The sequence below is a fragment of the Rhyacophila brunnea genome, unplaced genomic scaffold (assembly GCF_057557595.1).
Source record: "Rhyacophila brunnea isolate RB1 unplaced genomic scaffold, BYU_Rbru_1.0 scaffold_21, whole genome shotgun sequence".
NCBI classification, from domain to species: domain Eukaryota; kingdom Metazoa; phylum Arthropoda; class Insecta; order Trichoptera; family Rhyacophilidae; genus Rhyacophila; species Rhyacophila brunnea.
The window spans coordinates 13523544-13538005 of NW_028232871.1; the positions used below are offsets into that span (position 1 = coordinate 13523544).

General features: G+C 35.7%; 1 protein-coding gene across 1 annotated transcript; it reads left to right on the forward strand.

Moving 5' to 3' along the window:
* The first annotated feature begins 512 nt into the window (after positions 1 to 512).
* LOC147070746 (uncharacterized) lies at positions 513 to 14462 on the forward strand. The gene is made up of 4 exons (XM_085949049.1): positions 513 to 1009; positions 4361 to 4471; positions 10252 to 10472; positions 13162 to 14462. The coding sequence occupies exons 1-4, from the start codon at positions 942 to 944 to the stop codon at positions 13371 to 13373; spliced, it is 612 nt and encodes a 203-aa protein (XP_085805175.1). The 5' UTR covers positions 513 to 941; the 3' UTR covers positions 13374 to 14462.

Sequence of the window (14462 nt, forward strand, 5' to 3'; positions counted from 1 at the left end):
GTGTATTACGCACACTATTGCACGTGCATAATGCGTGTTTCATTTTCGTAGGACACTCACACGTTCAAAACCCTGCATAAAAATCAGTGACGTCTCGTGGGGGTAGGCAGATTACCCAAATGGCGGCAAATCGAGGAGAATCATTAGGTATACATAGAAAGCTACCTAAACTTAGTAATAGCGGAAATATCTTTCCATTAAAAAAATCAGCTCACTGGTTGGAAAAAAATATTAATTAGGTAGATTATTTTTTGTCGGGTTTGCGATGTCTAGTTTACTTCCGTTGTCCTTGGGCGTCACGTTCTCGGTGAACAGCAATGACACGTGCATACCTAATTTTAAATTTATCCAAATATGTTTGCCAGTCACTCGCGAGTTTTGCAAGTTGTCGGGTGTATTTTTAAATGTACCTATCTGAAACCGTAGACTCGCAATATTGTCTATTGAAGCAGAAATGGCATTTAAATTAGATTTAGTGGTATACCTATATCTTGTTAGTAATGTATCCATACAACACATTTCTTAGATATTGGAGTGATGAAAGGATGATAAAAAGTACTGTATAAAAAAATGTGGCAGCATTTTGGCACTGCCTAGGGGCGGCATTTTGTCTAGGGACGTAACTGGCCGCCCCTGTCACTATCACTCGACGTCACTGGTATTTCATAAGATAAATAATGTTATGTTTGATACGCTCGTGTCCCTCATAAACTGTGCAATTAGTTCCATCAACCGATGAGTAAATGACATAAATGACAATGAACTCCCATGGCACAAAAAAGATTTGCACATAGCAGATTTGTCTCATTCTTAGCATAAACTTGGCAGTGCAAAGTTCTCGACTTATCTATGGTATTTAAATTCGTAAATTTTGGCGGGTTTTAATTTATTATCAGTGTTGCCAGTAATTCAAAATTATATTGTGTGTAATAATTAAGGTAATGACGATTAAGGAGATTTTAAATCATGCTGGCGTAGGTAACGGTGGTGTGAAGGCTGCTTTTGATAGGTAAGTCTTTTTGTTAATCCACTGCTGGATGAAAGCAGCGCTAAACATAGTTAAGTTTTACCATTCGCAGTAATTTTATAACAATGATGTACTTACAGATACATATTATTATGTTTTATGACCAGCCATAATGTCAAATAACACAACCAGTCTCGGCATATTTTTAAAACTCACGATCGGGCCGGACATCTCTGAGTGTCCATAGCGAAGGGTGGAGGTAGGCTGTCAAGATCCGCCATAAATAGTGCACATTAAACATTGTAAGTCATACGTATTTATTTTTGTTGAACTAAGACTATAATTTACAAAAAAAAACTAACCAACACCATCTGTAAATTGTGGACTTAACTGACAAAGTTTATTGTGGACTATTTATGTCGGATCTTAACAGCCTACCTCCACCCTTCGCCACTGATAGGTACATATTATTTTTTTTATAACCGGCCGTAATGTCAATTACACAACCAGTCTCAGCATCTTTTTAAAACTCACGATCGGGCTGGTCATTTCTGAGTGTAGCTATTAGACGTAATGACTGTCAATATGACTAATTATATAGAACCATGTAAAATAGTCTCATGTGAATGTAATGTAAACTATACTTTGAGTCATAATTGACGCGCCTTGATAATATATCTAAATATGTTCTGTTACCTATTTGAATTATTGAATATAATTTACGATACCTATGTAAAAAAATGTGTGTAGGTATTTTCGAAATGAATAAAAGTTTTGTAGGTGCTTTTCTTTCGTTTATCCAAATTATTGAAATTATGATTTAATTTAACCACAGATCAAATTAATAAATATAAGCACAAAAGTTTTGAAACAGGGTACTTTATGAAACAGGGGCCTTATTGAATGGACGTCACATTTACGTGACAAAATGTAACGCTTATTATTATCATATAAAGTATCCATATACGTAACAATTGAAATTAGGAATTGCAATACCGGTATTTTAAAACCGTTATTAAATTATTTATCGATACCGAAATACCGGTTTCAAAAATCTAATATAGCGGTATTTTCGGTATTAAGAAAGCATACACATTTATGTTTTTTCGAAATTAAAATTAATGTAATTTTTACATTATTTACTATTATATTGTATATTAAATTTAATGTATAAGTTTTATGCTGTCAAAATGCAAATATATTGACTGAAACTAACAAAGGTTAAATAATATTAAAACAAAATCCCTCAAATATACTCATAGACTAATAATTATCGCGATGAATTATTAACATGTTTCGAAAAAGATAACATTCGTGGCTAATATTTCCAATTATTTTATAACTATTAATCCAACGTTGATAGTATATTTAACAAACGTTAAATTTCAGAGAGATTTTAATGTACCCGGACTTATTGTAATTGTAAAAATTAGCAGTTGTAAAATATTATGATCTATGGTACTTTAGGTTGCTATAAAATAGTGTTTCAAATAGATTTTCATAGTCATATTTATTGACAGGTACTTATTTTTTTATATAATATGTTTTGACGAATACCAGTATTCAATAAGAAATACCAAAATACCGGTATTGATATTATATTCATTCGATATTGCAATCCCTAATTGAAATAACAATATTATTCTGTTACACGTTTTTAAGTTTGTCCCATATTGTTCCACACTCAACATCCGTAGTCTATTATAATACCACACCCAGTATGCCGGATGATGGCAAGCCAGTTCCCATATATATTGTGTTCCCTGAATTTTATTACCGATTCTTTTTTATAAAATTTACAATAATAGTTAGGTATCGTTTTTTTCGGTTTACGGGGTACAATTACAAATAGGTACATTTTTTTCTAATAAAAATATCAGTTTTTCACGTATCGTAAGTCGATCAAAGACCACATAATATAAACATCGATGTTTTGTTGTAAAGATATTGTATAGGTAGGTATCCAGTTTTGTATGTTTTGAGAAAATCGAATTTTAAGATTTGAGATGCATGAGAAATGGACATAATGTATTTGCAGTGACGTCCCGTGGGGGTAGGCAGATTGAGCGTCGCTTGGGGGCGGCAGTTACTTGAAGGGCGGCAAATCGAAGAGAAACATTAGATATAATATAGGAATATATACCTAAACTTGGTAATAACGGAAATATCTTTCCATTAAAAACATCACCTTACTGGTTGGAAACAAAAACGGAAACTAATTAGCAGGGCTGTATTTTCTTTTGTTGGGTTCGCGATGTCTAGTTTACTTCTGTTACGTCCTTGATGACCAGCAATGACACGTGCAGATTTGCTAATTATAATTGAATTATAGGTAGGTACATACTTACTTATTCAAATATATTTACCAGTGGGCAGTGATTCGCGAGTTTTGAAAGTTGTCAGGTGTATTTTTAAATGTATCTGAAACCGTGGACTCTCAATATTGTCTATTGAAGTAGAGATGGCATTTAAATTAGATTTCGTGATCTTATATATTTTGTTAGTAATGTATCAATACAACATATTTCTTCGATATTGGAGTCATGAAAGGATGATAAAAAAAATACTGTATAAAGATGGGGTGGCATTTTGTCTAGGGGCGTCGCTGTGTATATGAAAGATACAATATCTTCTCAAATATCCTATTTGGATGTACTGTTGGTTGGGTTCTGTTCAAAATATTATCTATGGATGATATGTCGGAAGTCATTTTAACGTAGATACACACACGTATAAACTGTTAAAATTAATTGAAATTAACATGAATAGTTAATAATAATTAAAATTACTAATACAAAGTTGGAACTCTCCATCAATTTTATTCTTCAGTGAATTAATGGAGATGGTGCTCGTTCAAAATATTCTGCAAAATAACGAAACCATAGACTAACGCGACAGCGTGACAGTACGCGACATGCACCTCAATTTGGTTCGCGCTTTAATGTATGTACCAGGGAACTCAGAAATAATTGGAACTGAAATACACAACGGGTAAGGCGATAGCAGGTAACCGACTCGAGTAAGGAAGAACCCGGGTTAAACTTACACACGTGTTAAGAATACGTTGTACGTCGAATACTAAAAACTGCTCTCGGTTTATGCATTTACGCTCATTTAATGTTGGTGTATTACACACACTATTTCACGTGCATAATGCGTGCTTCATTTTCGTAGGACACTCACACATTCAAAAGCCTGTTTCACCATGCGCCTATTGAATATTGCCTATCGGTATTCTATTTATTATCTGTTCTGTGGTCTGTACGTACCGTTTATGTAGTCAGTGACTACATAAACGGTACGTGTAATTTGGTCATAACGAAGTTACATACATACCATAATGATAATTCTATGTTATATTTATCGACCATTATTGTTAATATTGATTTCCAGATTCCAGCACGGAGCCCACACCTATTACGGAGGCGGAGGCGGAGGAGGGGGGCACGGTAGCTACAATTACCAACCGCCAAGTTATCATGGATCTCCACACGTATACAAGCAGTAAGTGCATGCTTGACAGTAATGTTAAACTGTGTTCCGCTCTGGTTCACAATGCCATGTTTACCGCATTTAACCGTACAAAACAAATAGATAGTTAGCAAACGTCATACCTTACACTCAGGGTTTGCGAACCTTTTTACGTACGCGCGCCAAAATTTGACAAATAATATTTTTCAACTGTAATGCTTCAAATACACTCTATGACGATCGGTCATATATATGTCAAAAAACCCGTTTCTTATGTTGGCGTCCTGTGTCACAGGGTGTCACAGAGTGTAAATAGGATGTCATAGCTGTCATACAATATGTATGTATAATATGTCGGAATGGCATAGATTTGATCATAGACACTAAAACGCTCTTAGCATATATGTGCCCGATCGTCATATATAGTCTATTTGAACCTTACGACATGCCGCAGTAGTTTTTCATGGGGAAGAAATAGTTTTTAATAATTATATTTAAAACATGATGTTCTAGATACCACTCACAGGCCATAGCACACATGTAGCTTTATCGCTTTTTTCAATTACGCCTTACATTTCGGTCCATCAATTTCGAAACTGTCTGCCGGAACTAATACCAGAAGCTCCACCACGTTTTTGTCTCTTATTTGGTGCAGCCATTTTTTGTTGATAGAAATGAAATTGTTTGTTAATTTATAAATTAGTTTGGTTCTTTACACACAAATTTACACCAGAATTTCTCCGATCTGATGAGGCATTCCCTCGCTACAGTGGTCTCAAGCATTGTAAATTGATCAAAGGTTCGCCGTGCGGCTTCTCCGCCGCCTAATGAAGTCATTGCGATAATATTATGGGCAGTGACGTCCCGTGGGGATAGGCAGACCGACCGTCGCTTGGGGGCGGCAGTTACTCGAAGGGCAGCAAATCGAGGAGAATCGTCAAACGTTAAACCAAATTTTGGTATATTATATAGAAATAGCTACATAAACTTAGTAATAACGAAAATATCTTTCCACTAAAAAAATCAGTTAGTAGTTGGCAACAAAATATATTAATTAACATAAAAGTTTTAATAGTTTTTTCAGGTGTATTTTTTAATGTGCTTATCTGAAACCGTGTAAGTACTCGCAATATTGTCTATTAAAGCAGAGATGGCATTTAAATATTTTTTGATTTGGATGTAGTTACTGACTTTTCATCAAAAAAGACAATGAAAGTTTTTTATTTTGATAGTTGAGTGTTGAAACTATTAATTGTATTAATAGCGTATTTATAATTAAAAGTAGGTGTATATTAAATAAATACTAGGGAAAATTATTTTGTTTACATGTTGTGCAATAATAATTCATAGGTAAATTAGTACCTATAGGGCCGGCATTTTGTCTAGGGACGTCACTGATTATGAGTGATACATAAAGCCTAAGGAACGACCTATGCAATTATATATTTACATTAAACGTAATGCTTATTTTTTAAGAATATTTGCCTTCTATTTTTTATTCAATGCGATCTGTCATTTATTATTATTATCTGGTATTTTTTCTCTTTAAACGCGTGCCATAGGTTCGCCACCGCTGCCTTACACAGTTTACAAAAAAGGTATATACCTACGAACATATATTATAATATGTACATACGACCTACCAGTGACGTCTCTGGGATAAATGCCGTCCGTATGCAGACTGAAAATGCCGTCTCTTGCCATACCTATTTTAATCTTAAATTATATTTAAAATCATTAGAAACTACAATTTATTATTTCTTCTCAGCAATACCAAGCAGAAAACTTTAAATTCTAATGGATTCAAGCTTTGTACTATTCCATTTAAGTCGTTTTTTTACGACCCGGGTTTCGCCTTTCGGCATCATCGGCACGAAACCCGGGTCACAAAATACGACTCAAATGGAATAGTATAAAGCTTGAATCTATTAGAATTTAAATTCAAATTCCATCAAGTACCTACCTACCTTCGGTCGATAGTATTAAGGTGCACATGATGACTCATTCTGGTGAAAGACCTTTCATTGTGAATTGTGTATATTGTAGTGTTTTGTTTCTAATTTAAATATGAGTATACACAAGCGATTGACCTGTTCTGTGGATTGACACATGACGAAAACAAACAGGTATGCTCGGAATGTAGAACATCATTGAGATCAGTGACGTCCCTAGATAAAATGCCGCCCCTAGGCAGCGCCAAAATGCCGCCTCATTTTTTTATACATTGTTTTTATCATCCTTTCATGAGTAACCAACGGAAGTAAACTAGATATTGCGAACCCAACTAAACCAATGAGTTCATTTTTTTAATGTAAATATATTTTCGTTATTACATACTAAGTTAAGGAAGGTATTTCTATATATTCCAAATGATTTTCCTCGATTCGCCGCCCTCCGAGTAACCGCCGCCCCCAAGCGACGCTCAATCTGCCTACCCCCACGGGACGACACTGATTGAGATGTCTTACTTAACTTTAATACTTAAATAGCGAGACCCATGGGGAATTCGACAACAACCCACTGTCGCAGTATCCAGCAAGGAAGTAGAATACATGGCACTCCCTTCGGCTGTACAAGATGCCAAGATTTTGACCAGGAGCTACAAAATAAACCAATAATTGATATCTCGTGTGACCAGTGACGTCCCGTGTGGGTAGGCAGATTGATCGTCATTCGTGATGTCTAGTTTACTTATATTGCCCTTCGACGTCCTTGATGACCAGAAACGACACGAGCAAGGGTGATAAAAAATACTGTATAAAAAAATAGGGCGGCATTACGGCGCTGTCCAGGGGCGGCATTTTGTCTTGGGACGTCACTGCGTGTGACAATCAAAGTGCAATAATAAGCCATCATTAAATTTGACAGCAACCAGCAACTTAATAGTAATTAAATATGTGCCTACGCAAACCAAAGCTGTGCCACCTCGAAAGCATGAATTTTATACAGTAAAAAGTTCAAATTTATTTATTTTACACATAATGAACATGACAAATTATAAATTTAAAGCGTTCACGACATGACATAAAATAAGTGTTAACAATTTTTCAAATTAAAATGCAGAGCAATGTGAGTTAATAATACAATACGTAATAAAATAAGAAAAGAAATAAAATAAAATAACAAACATAAAAGTAGATGAAAGCACACAGAGTTAACTATTGATAGACCATATCTTAAAAATTTATAAAACAACGTCCACCTAAATTAACCTCACGTAAGTGGAATATATCAACATCCGAAGCGATTTCATTAAACAACGTTGTTGCCCTCCCAATTGGCATTACTAATGGCAGGCTAGTTCTGCACCTTGGGAGATTAAACAACGGATGCCCTCGATTCCTCGGATAATTATAAGAGACACACAAGCCAACACTACCAAGAATGGCAGTCATGGCCCCCACATCCTGAAGCGGGCCCCTAGACTATGGTCTTTGGCGGGCCCCCTTACCTATCGTTAAGGATAAAGGCAGTGTGACGCTCTTCAGTAGCTTTGTCCAAATATGAACGAGGTAAAAGTAATGTGTATTTTTAGCGATTTTAACCGTTTCAATACCGGCAAAAAAAAATAGAAAACCCTCCCACACCGGCATGATTTCAGAAAAATATTTCATTACAATATAGTGTTGTACTAAAATGCTTACAAAAGATATATTTATGGGGACATAGGAATAAAACTCAGATTTTTTGACAATGCAATCAATATTTATTTATTGTGTGGTATTTTTACCAGCAAGATCCTTTGTGAAGAGGCACATTGCACTCTTGACAAAGGTATCTGCTCTCTCCTCGCCCCTTATGCGCAGCACATTCTTGGCAGACTCGCGATGGATACTGTTTTTTTGCAATCGGTGGAATCGCCTTCAGAATATGTCTGGACATTATTCCAGACAAATTATTATTGCCTATGAATTCATTTAATTCGGGATTCGGAGAATCCGAACTGTCTCCAAGTGTCTCCAACTCTCGCCAACTGTCTCCAACTGTCTGCAACTATCTCCAACTCTCGCCAACTGTCTCCAACTGTCTAAAACTGTCTCCAACTTTCTTCAACTGTCTCCAACTCTCGCCAACTGTCTCCATCTGTCTCCAACTGTCTGCAACTGTCTCCAACTGTCCCCAACTGTCTCCAACTGTTTTCAACTGTCTCCAACTCTCGTCAACTGTCTCCAACAGTCCTCAATTCTCGCCAACTGTCTCGAAATGTTTTCAACTGTCTTCAACTGACTAAAACTGTCTCCAACTGTCTTCAACTGTCTCCAACTGTCTTCAACTGTCTCCAACTCTCGCCAACTATCTCCAACTGTCCCCAACTGTCTCCAACTGTCTTCAACTCTCTCCAACTCTCGTCAACTGTCTCCAACTGTCCCCAACTCTTCATCAATCCATTGGAATTATGGAGTTGTTGAGTATCAACACACAAATAAAAATTGCATCGCATAACCACATATCTAAACATAATAATATTATTGAAGCAAAATAGTACCGCAGGCGACTTTTTTTAAAATATTAAAGCAAATTTGTGATTGGTGATGATGTGTATTTATCTCACTTATCTGGTCGACTCGGCATGCCGGGCCCCTCCTGAGCCAGGGCCCCCAGGTTAGAGCATAGATAACAGACGTATATATATATAGATTCGTAAGTTCCATACAAGAAGATGCCCCGCCCCTTATAATTGGCACCATCTATTGGCGTGACTAGAAGTTTTGACTATGACAGAACCATAGATCCGAACCCAAAAAAGTATTAAATACTTTTAATAATACTTAAAATAATTTAATACAATTTCGTTTATATAATTATAAATTTTATAATTATAAAAACGAAATTGTGACAAAAATGAATAAAAGTCGATATTTCAATTCAGATAGGTACATTTTATTGCAATGATAATCATATTGACAAATTATGAATAATAACATAAATTTATGAGGACATAATTATGTAATAATAATATTAGTAACGCACTCCCACCATGGAAATTATTTGTCAGCACTTCCTGTCAGATTGATGACTTCATTAATTATTTCATTTTGTGTTTCATCATCATCATTATTTCGATGCCACGACTGTAAAGAAATTTCAAGGGGCATACAAGCGTATAAACATAATAATATAATAAAAGTAGACTTACCCAATAACTTATTTTATCAGCCATCAGATTGCAAAACCTTTTTATCAATATGGTTTAAAAACGCCGAACAGCAATAAATACTGCTTTTGTTTTGAAAATTTATCATGTAGAATTGACATGAAATTTGAAAAGATTGATCGAAAGCTTGAACGTTGATAGGCTGGACCATGGGTGAGCTCTGATTGGTCATTGAAATGGCCTTGTATCATGCGACTTCATGTGTGACCGTGCTACCATCTATTCTGAAAACTGAGTATTAGGTGGTCACGTTCGCTGTATGGATCTTTCACCCCCCTGGGTTAGAGCCCCGTCAGACCGTCATGGCAGACCCGGGTTTCGCCTTTCGGCATCTTCAGGCGCTGTGTACACTCACCAAAAGGCAAACACACACTGACAACGAACACTATTAACTCATATAATAAACTCACTTATATAATAAATCAATACAATAAAGTAGGTAAAAACTTATCACCTACCTATTAAGTCAAGGATCCAATAAAAATATATATATAACAAACAAATTATGAATAGTTGAAGTGTTTGTAATAAACCCCCTACCTTATCAATAATAATACACTCGATTAATGATTTTAAGTGCATATTTTATTATGTGCATGCATATAATCATGTTTTTTGTTGCATATAAATCATCTCCCTAATAATGACATTGTCTCAGTTACAGCTACAGTCACTCGGATGGCAGCAAAAAGGGAGGAGGAACCAAAGACGGTGGAGCAGCCCTGTCAGCCCTCACACTGCTCTCGTTCCTCTTCTTTCTCAACATCTTGCAGCAATGCCTCAAGGACCAGATGGCAGCCATGAACCCTCCGGTTATGCTCATGACATCAGGCAGGGAGGACCTCGATAATAGGCTGAAGTCGGAAGATGATAAAAAGGGTAAGTATGCTAATTTTCTGTATATATGAAAAAAGCTCCTCTATTCAGATTGCGCCCAAGGCAGCGGAGACTGCCTTTGATGCAAGAGATTCATCAGCAGATTTAAAGGGGATGTCTAATATCAAAAGGCCCAATAACATAACCACGCAAACAGATGCACAAAAAAATAAATCACCATGAACATAGCTGTGTCCGGAAACCGTGAAATGTTGTATCGGAAATCTATGACCGTAAATTAAAGACCGTCCAACCTCTTTGGGTCGTATAGTACTGACATAAAATTCATGTCTAAATAAAACACGGTTCTTGTCGGTTTACACTTTACAGGAAGCCAGCAGCAAATAAATTTTGAAAATAGCCGATATACTGGATTATTTGTTAGGTTAGTGAGATGCCCGGGGTTTCAGCGGCTAGCTCAGGTATCATCGAACCCCGGATTCACAAAAAAAAGATATTTTTAAATTGAGGAGAAATTAAATGAAACCACGGCTGTCTCGTGCGTAACTTGGTATTCTCTTATATTTTACATTTTCTTTACACGTTTATATATTTTGTTTTAACAATAAGTTTCGCAGGTCCGTACATGTTGGAAAAGGGACGCTTACTAACTTTCTTTTTCTTTTTCAAATTCCCCGTACCCACGCCGTCCAGCAAAAAGGACCCTCGTGATTGGCCAAATTTTATCGCGTGATGCTTTTGATTTGACGAATCACGAGGACCACCCCCCGGCGCAGGCACGTGGAGATTTTAAAGTTGCCGGCAAGCGCGGCAAAATTTATTATATATGAATACTTATATTTAGTCTTAAAATTATCTCTCTCATCCATCATCATTAATACTTTTTAAATCAGATTAAATTTATCTTAATTACACCTCCGCCCAGTATATGATTTTCACACACCGGACGAAGGCCTTTACTTATGAATAAAAAAAATTACGTACTTGAGCAAGGAATCAGATTAGATGTTTTATGAAGCCGTTTCTAGAGGTCAGGGTTACGTTTCGACTTATGACTACTAAATGATTATTTTACACCGGGAGAAGCCCGCCTGTAACAGGGGTGTATCATTAGGTTTTCATTCTTGAATTCATAAATTTTGCCAAAGTCAGCTATAAAAATTGAATTAATGTTCATAATCTAATAAAATTGGAGACCGTATAGCATACGGTCATCTCTTTCCCATACGAAAGCTCACGGCGAACTGTGCCACGGTGAAATGTTTTACGTACAATTTACATGTAACTGAACATAGCACATTAGTGTTAAGTTCAATTCATAGTCAGAGCGGCTCCGAGCAAAAGAAAGCGATGCAATTAGCTTGATGTTAATGAAGTCAGCAATATAAACCGTAAAAATAATCAAATTCACCCAGTGTAATACGCATGTTCAAGGTTACACTGTTCTACTATAATGTTATTATGTGTCATCATGTCATCTGTAATACCTAATATTAGTTAATAAATAAATCTGGACCGGTATAATGAAATATTAATATCCAATTTCATTCATTTTAATTTAATTGTTATTGACAAAATATTATTGAATGGATAATTCAATGTAAAGTTAGATTATTTGCGTCACCTTTCGAATTTGTTTTGATAAATGCCTGTTATATAAAGAGTATTTAGTTAAAAATGTCTCTCTGAGGCGGACGAAACCAGTCCAGATTTATTTATTAAAAGTGGAAAGTGGTAGGGTTAGACCATAGATACATCTAGACGCCACCCATTGCATTACTAAATGAAGCTGCGTGCCGTGCGTTTGGTTTGTGGACGAGCGAACGCATTCGTATACAAATGTTTGAGACCATAGACCATTTCGCTGGTGTTCGCCCAAAGTGCTCGCACTAGACGCTCAGAATTAAAATATAATTTTCTATTTTTTTATGTTATAAATAGTATTTTTAAGCGGTCAAAATGCAACCATTAGGTAAAAATATCCATAATTTAAGTTATTTTAAAGAAACACGGTCACTTGATATTAAAATATATAATAATATACAAATAAATTATCACGAACATGTATCAACTTACTTATGAAACGTAATACCATCTTCTTGCTTATCAGTACGGCTACCACATTTTAATACAACACACAAAAACATCTTTTCTACTTAATTAACTAAAAATATTTACCACTGACTTTATGTTTAACACAAAAAAATTGCAATTTTAGCAACACGCGCTCGCAGGTTATAGATTCTTAGTAAGCAACAAACTAAGATTTGGCGGCGACACCATAGCAAATCATCTCACACATCTGTAAACCTTTTATCTTACTCTAGCGCGTGTCGCAGAGATTATAAGGGTGCCGAATACTTTCTCACTCGCACTTATGCATCGTTTTCGTTCAGGCCTTGGTACTAGGTATATTGCGTTTTATTAAATTAAATTAATAATGCAATTCATTTCCACCATGAATTGACAGTTAATACAACATAAGAAATTATTTCCAGTTACAGGGTGTGATTTTAAGAAAAGGGTATTGATTTGGATTGAGGTTATTTTTTATCGTAGGAGGCCTCAAATTAGTCAGCGGCTTAATATTAATAGTAACGCATCCGTCTCTGAAGCCGTTGACTGGGAAAAAATGTGTGTTGCCTCCCATTCTTTCGGAAGTGGATACTCTAGGATTACTCCACTATGGGAATTGTTCCATGAAACATACTTAACGACATGAATTTTACAGGTAAAACCATCTCATCCAGATCGGGGACTCCAGGATATGCATTGGGAGACGGCATAGGACGAGCTTATCCAGCCGAAGTGACAGCGAAGTTACTGGAAGATGGCAGTAAAGAAAAGTCTGAAGATGGAGAGCTTCCAATTGATACACATGCCCCTCAGTTTGTTGATGCAATGGGAGATGGTATTGGTGAAGTGATTAATGAACAAAGGTAATCCTTGTAAAAATGAAGTGCCCCAAAATCTGAGCTGGGAAGCTGGGAACCGGAACCCCTAAAAATTTCGAGGATCCTTTGTTTTATACTTATTCTATTATTTTGGTTCACTCATAACGAGGGTTGAGCCAGTTATTCGATAAAAATATACTAATTAATATATTATATGTACCTAAAAGAACAACTAAATTAATTGAGCCCCTTCTGTTTCTGACAGATAATTGACTGCAAGACAGACAAATATAAATATGTTTTATTATAAATGTCCAACATCACACCCCGTTTACACATGCTTGGATTTACTGCTGACTGTACATATTATAATGGCCATAACAATAAAATGCATGTGTAAGCATGTATTATCATGCAAGTTGCAAAATTGCATGCATGAATCAAAAATCGGAAGCTTCTGAATTTTCATGCGACACTTGGAATTGTTTGATATCTGCGCCTGTTCAGTAGAATGATAGTGGTGAACCTGTCTGTAAAAAAACAAACTACACCACGCACTCATTTTGAGGTTAACCGATTTTGACAACCTGTCAAATAGTACTATAAAATGACGAAATCGCATCTCGCTTACTCTTGAAGAATGCGATTGGCAAAATAGTCAACACTTTTACGTGTAAACAGTTATTATCGAGATAGTTTAAAATAGACACTATTGCTGAAAGTAATTCCATGCACGTGTACTAATGGGCGCTATTAGGTGTGCAATAAACATTCAGGGCAATCAGACTTCTTTCCTTACCGGGGCAAGTCGCTTTATTTTAATTCTGGAAAATTAACATAATTTATTTATAGAAAAAAAAATCAATTGTACTGTAGAGGTTATATTCAACCCTACTATTGTCAAGTCTATGGTCATTGATAAACCATAGACAAAAAGAAGAAACGGAAACAGTTGTTGTAATTAGCGCCTTCCAACGAATAATCGACACGAGGCACCTTTCCTTTGGTCTCTCAATAATATATCTAGGTTCAAAAATAGAATATAAACTTTTATATAACAAAACAAGCATGTCATTTGTTTTAGAAGAATACGTGTGATAAAAATGTATCATCAGTCAAAATATATAAGTTGAATATC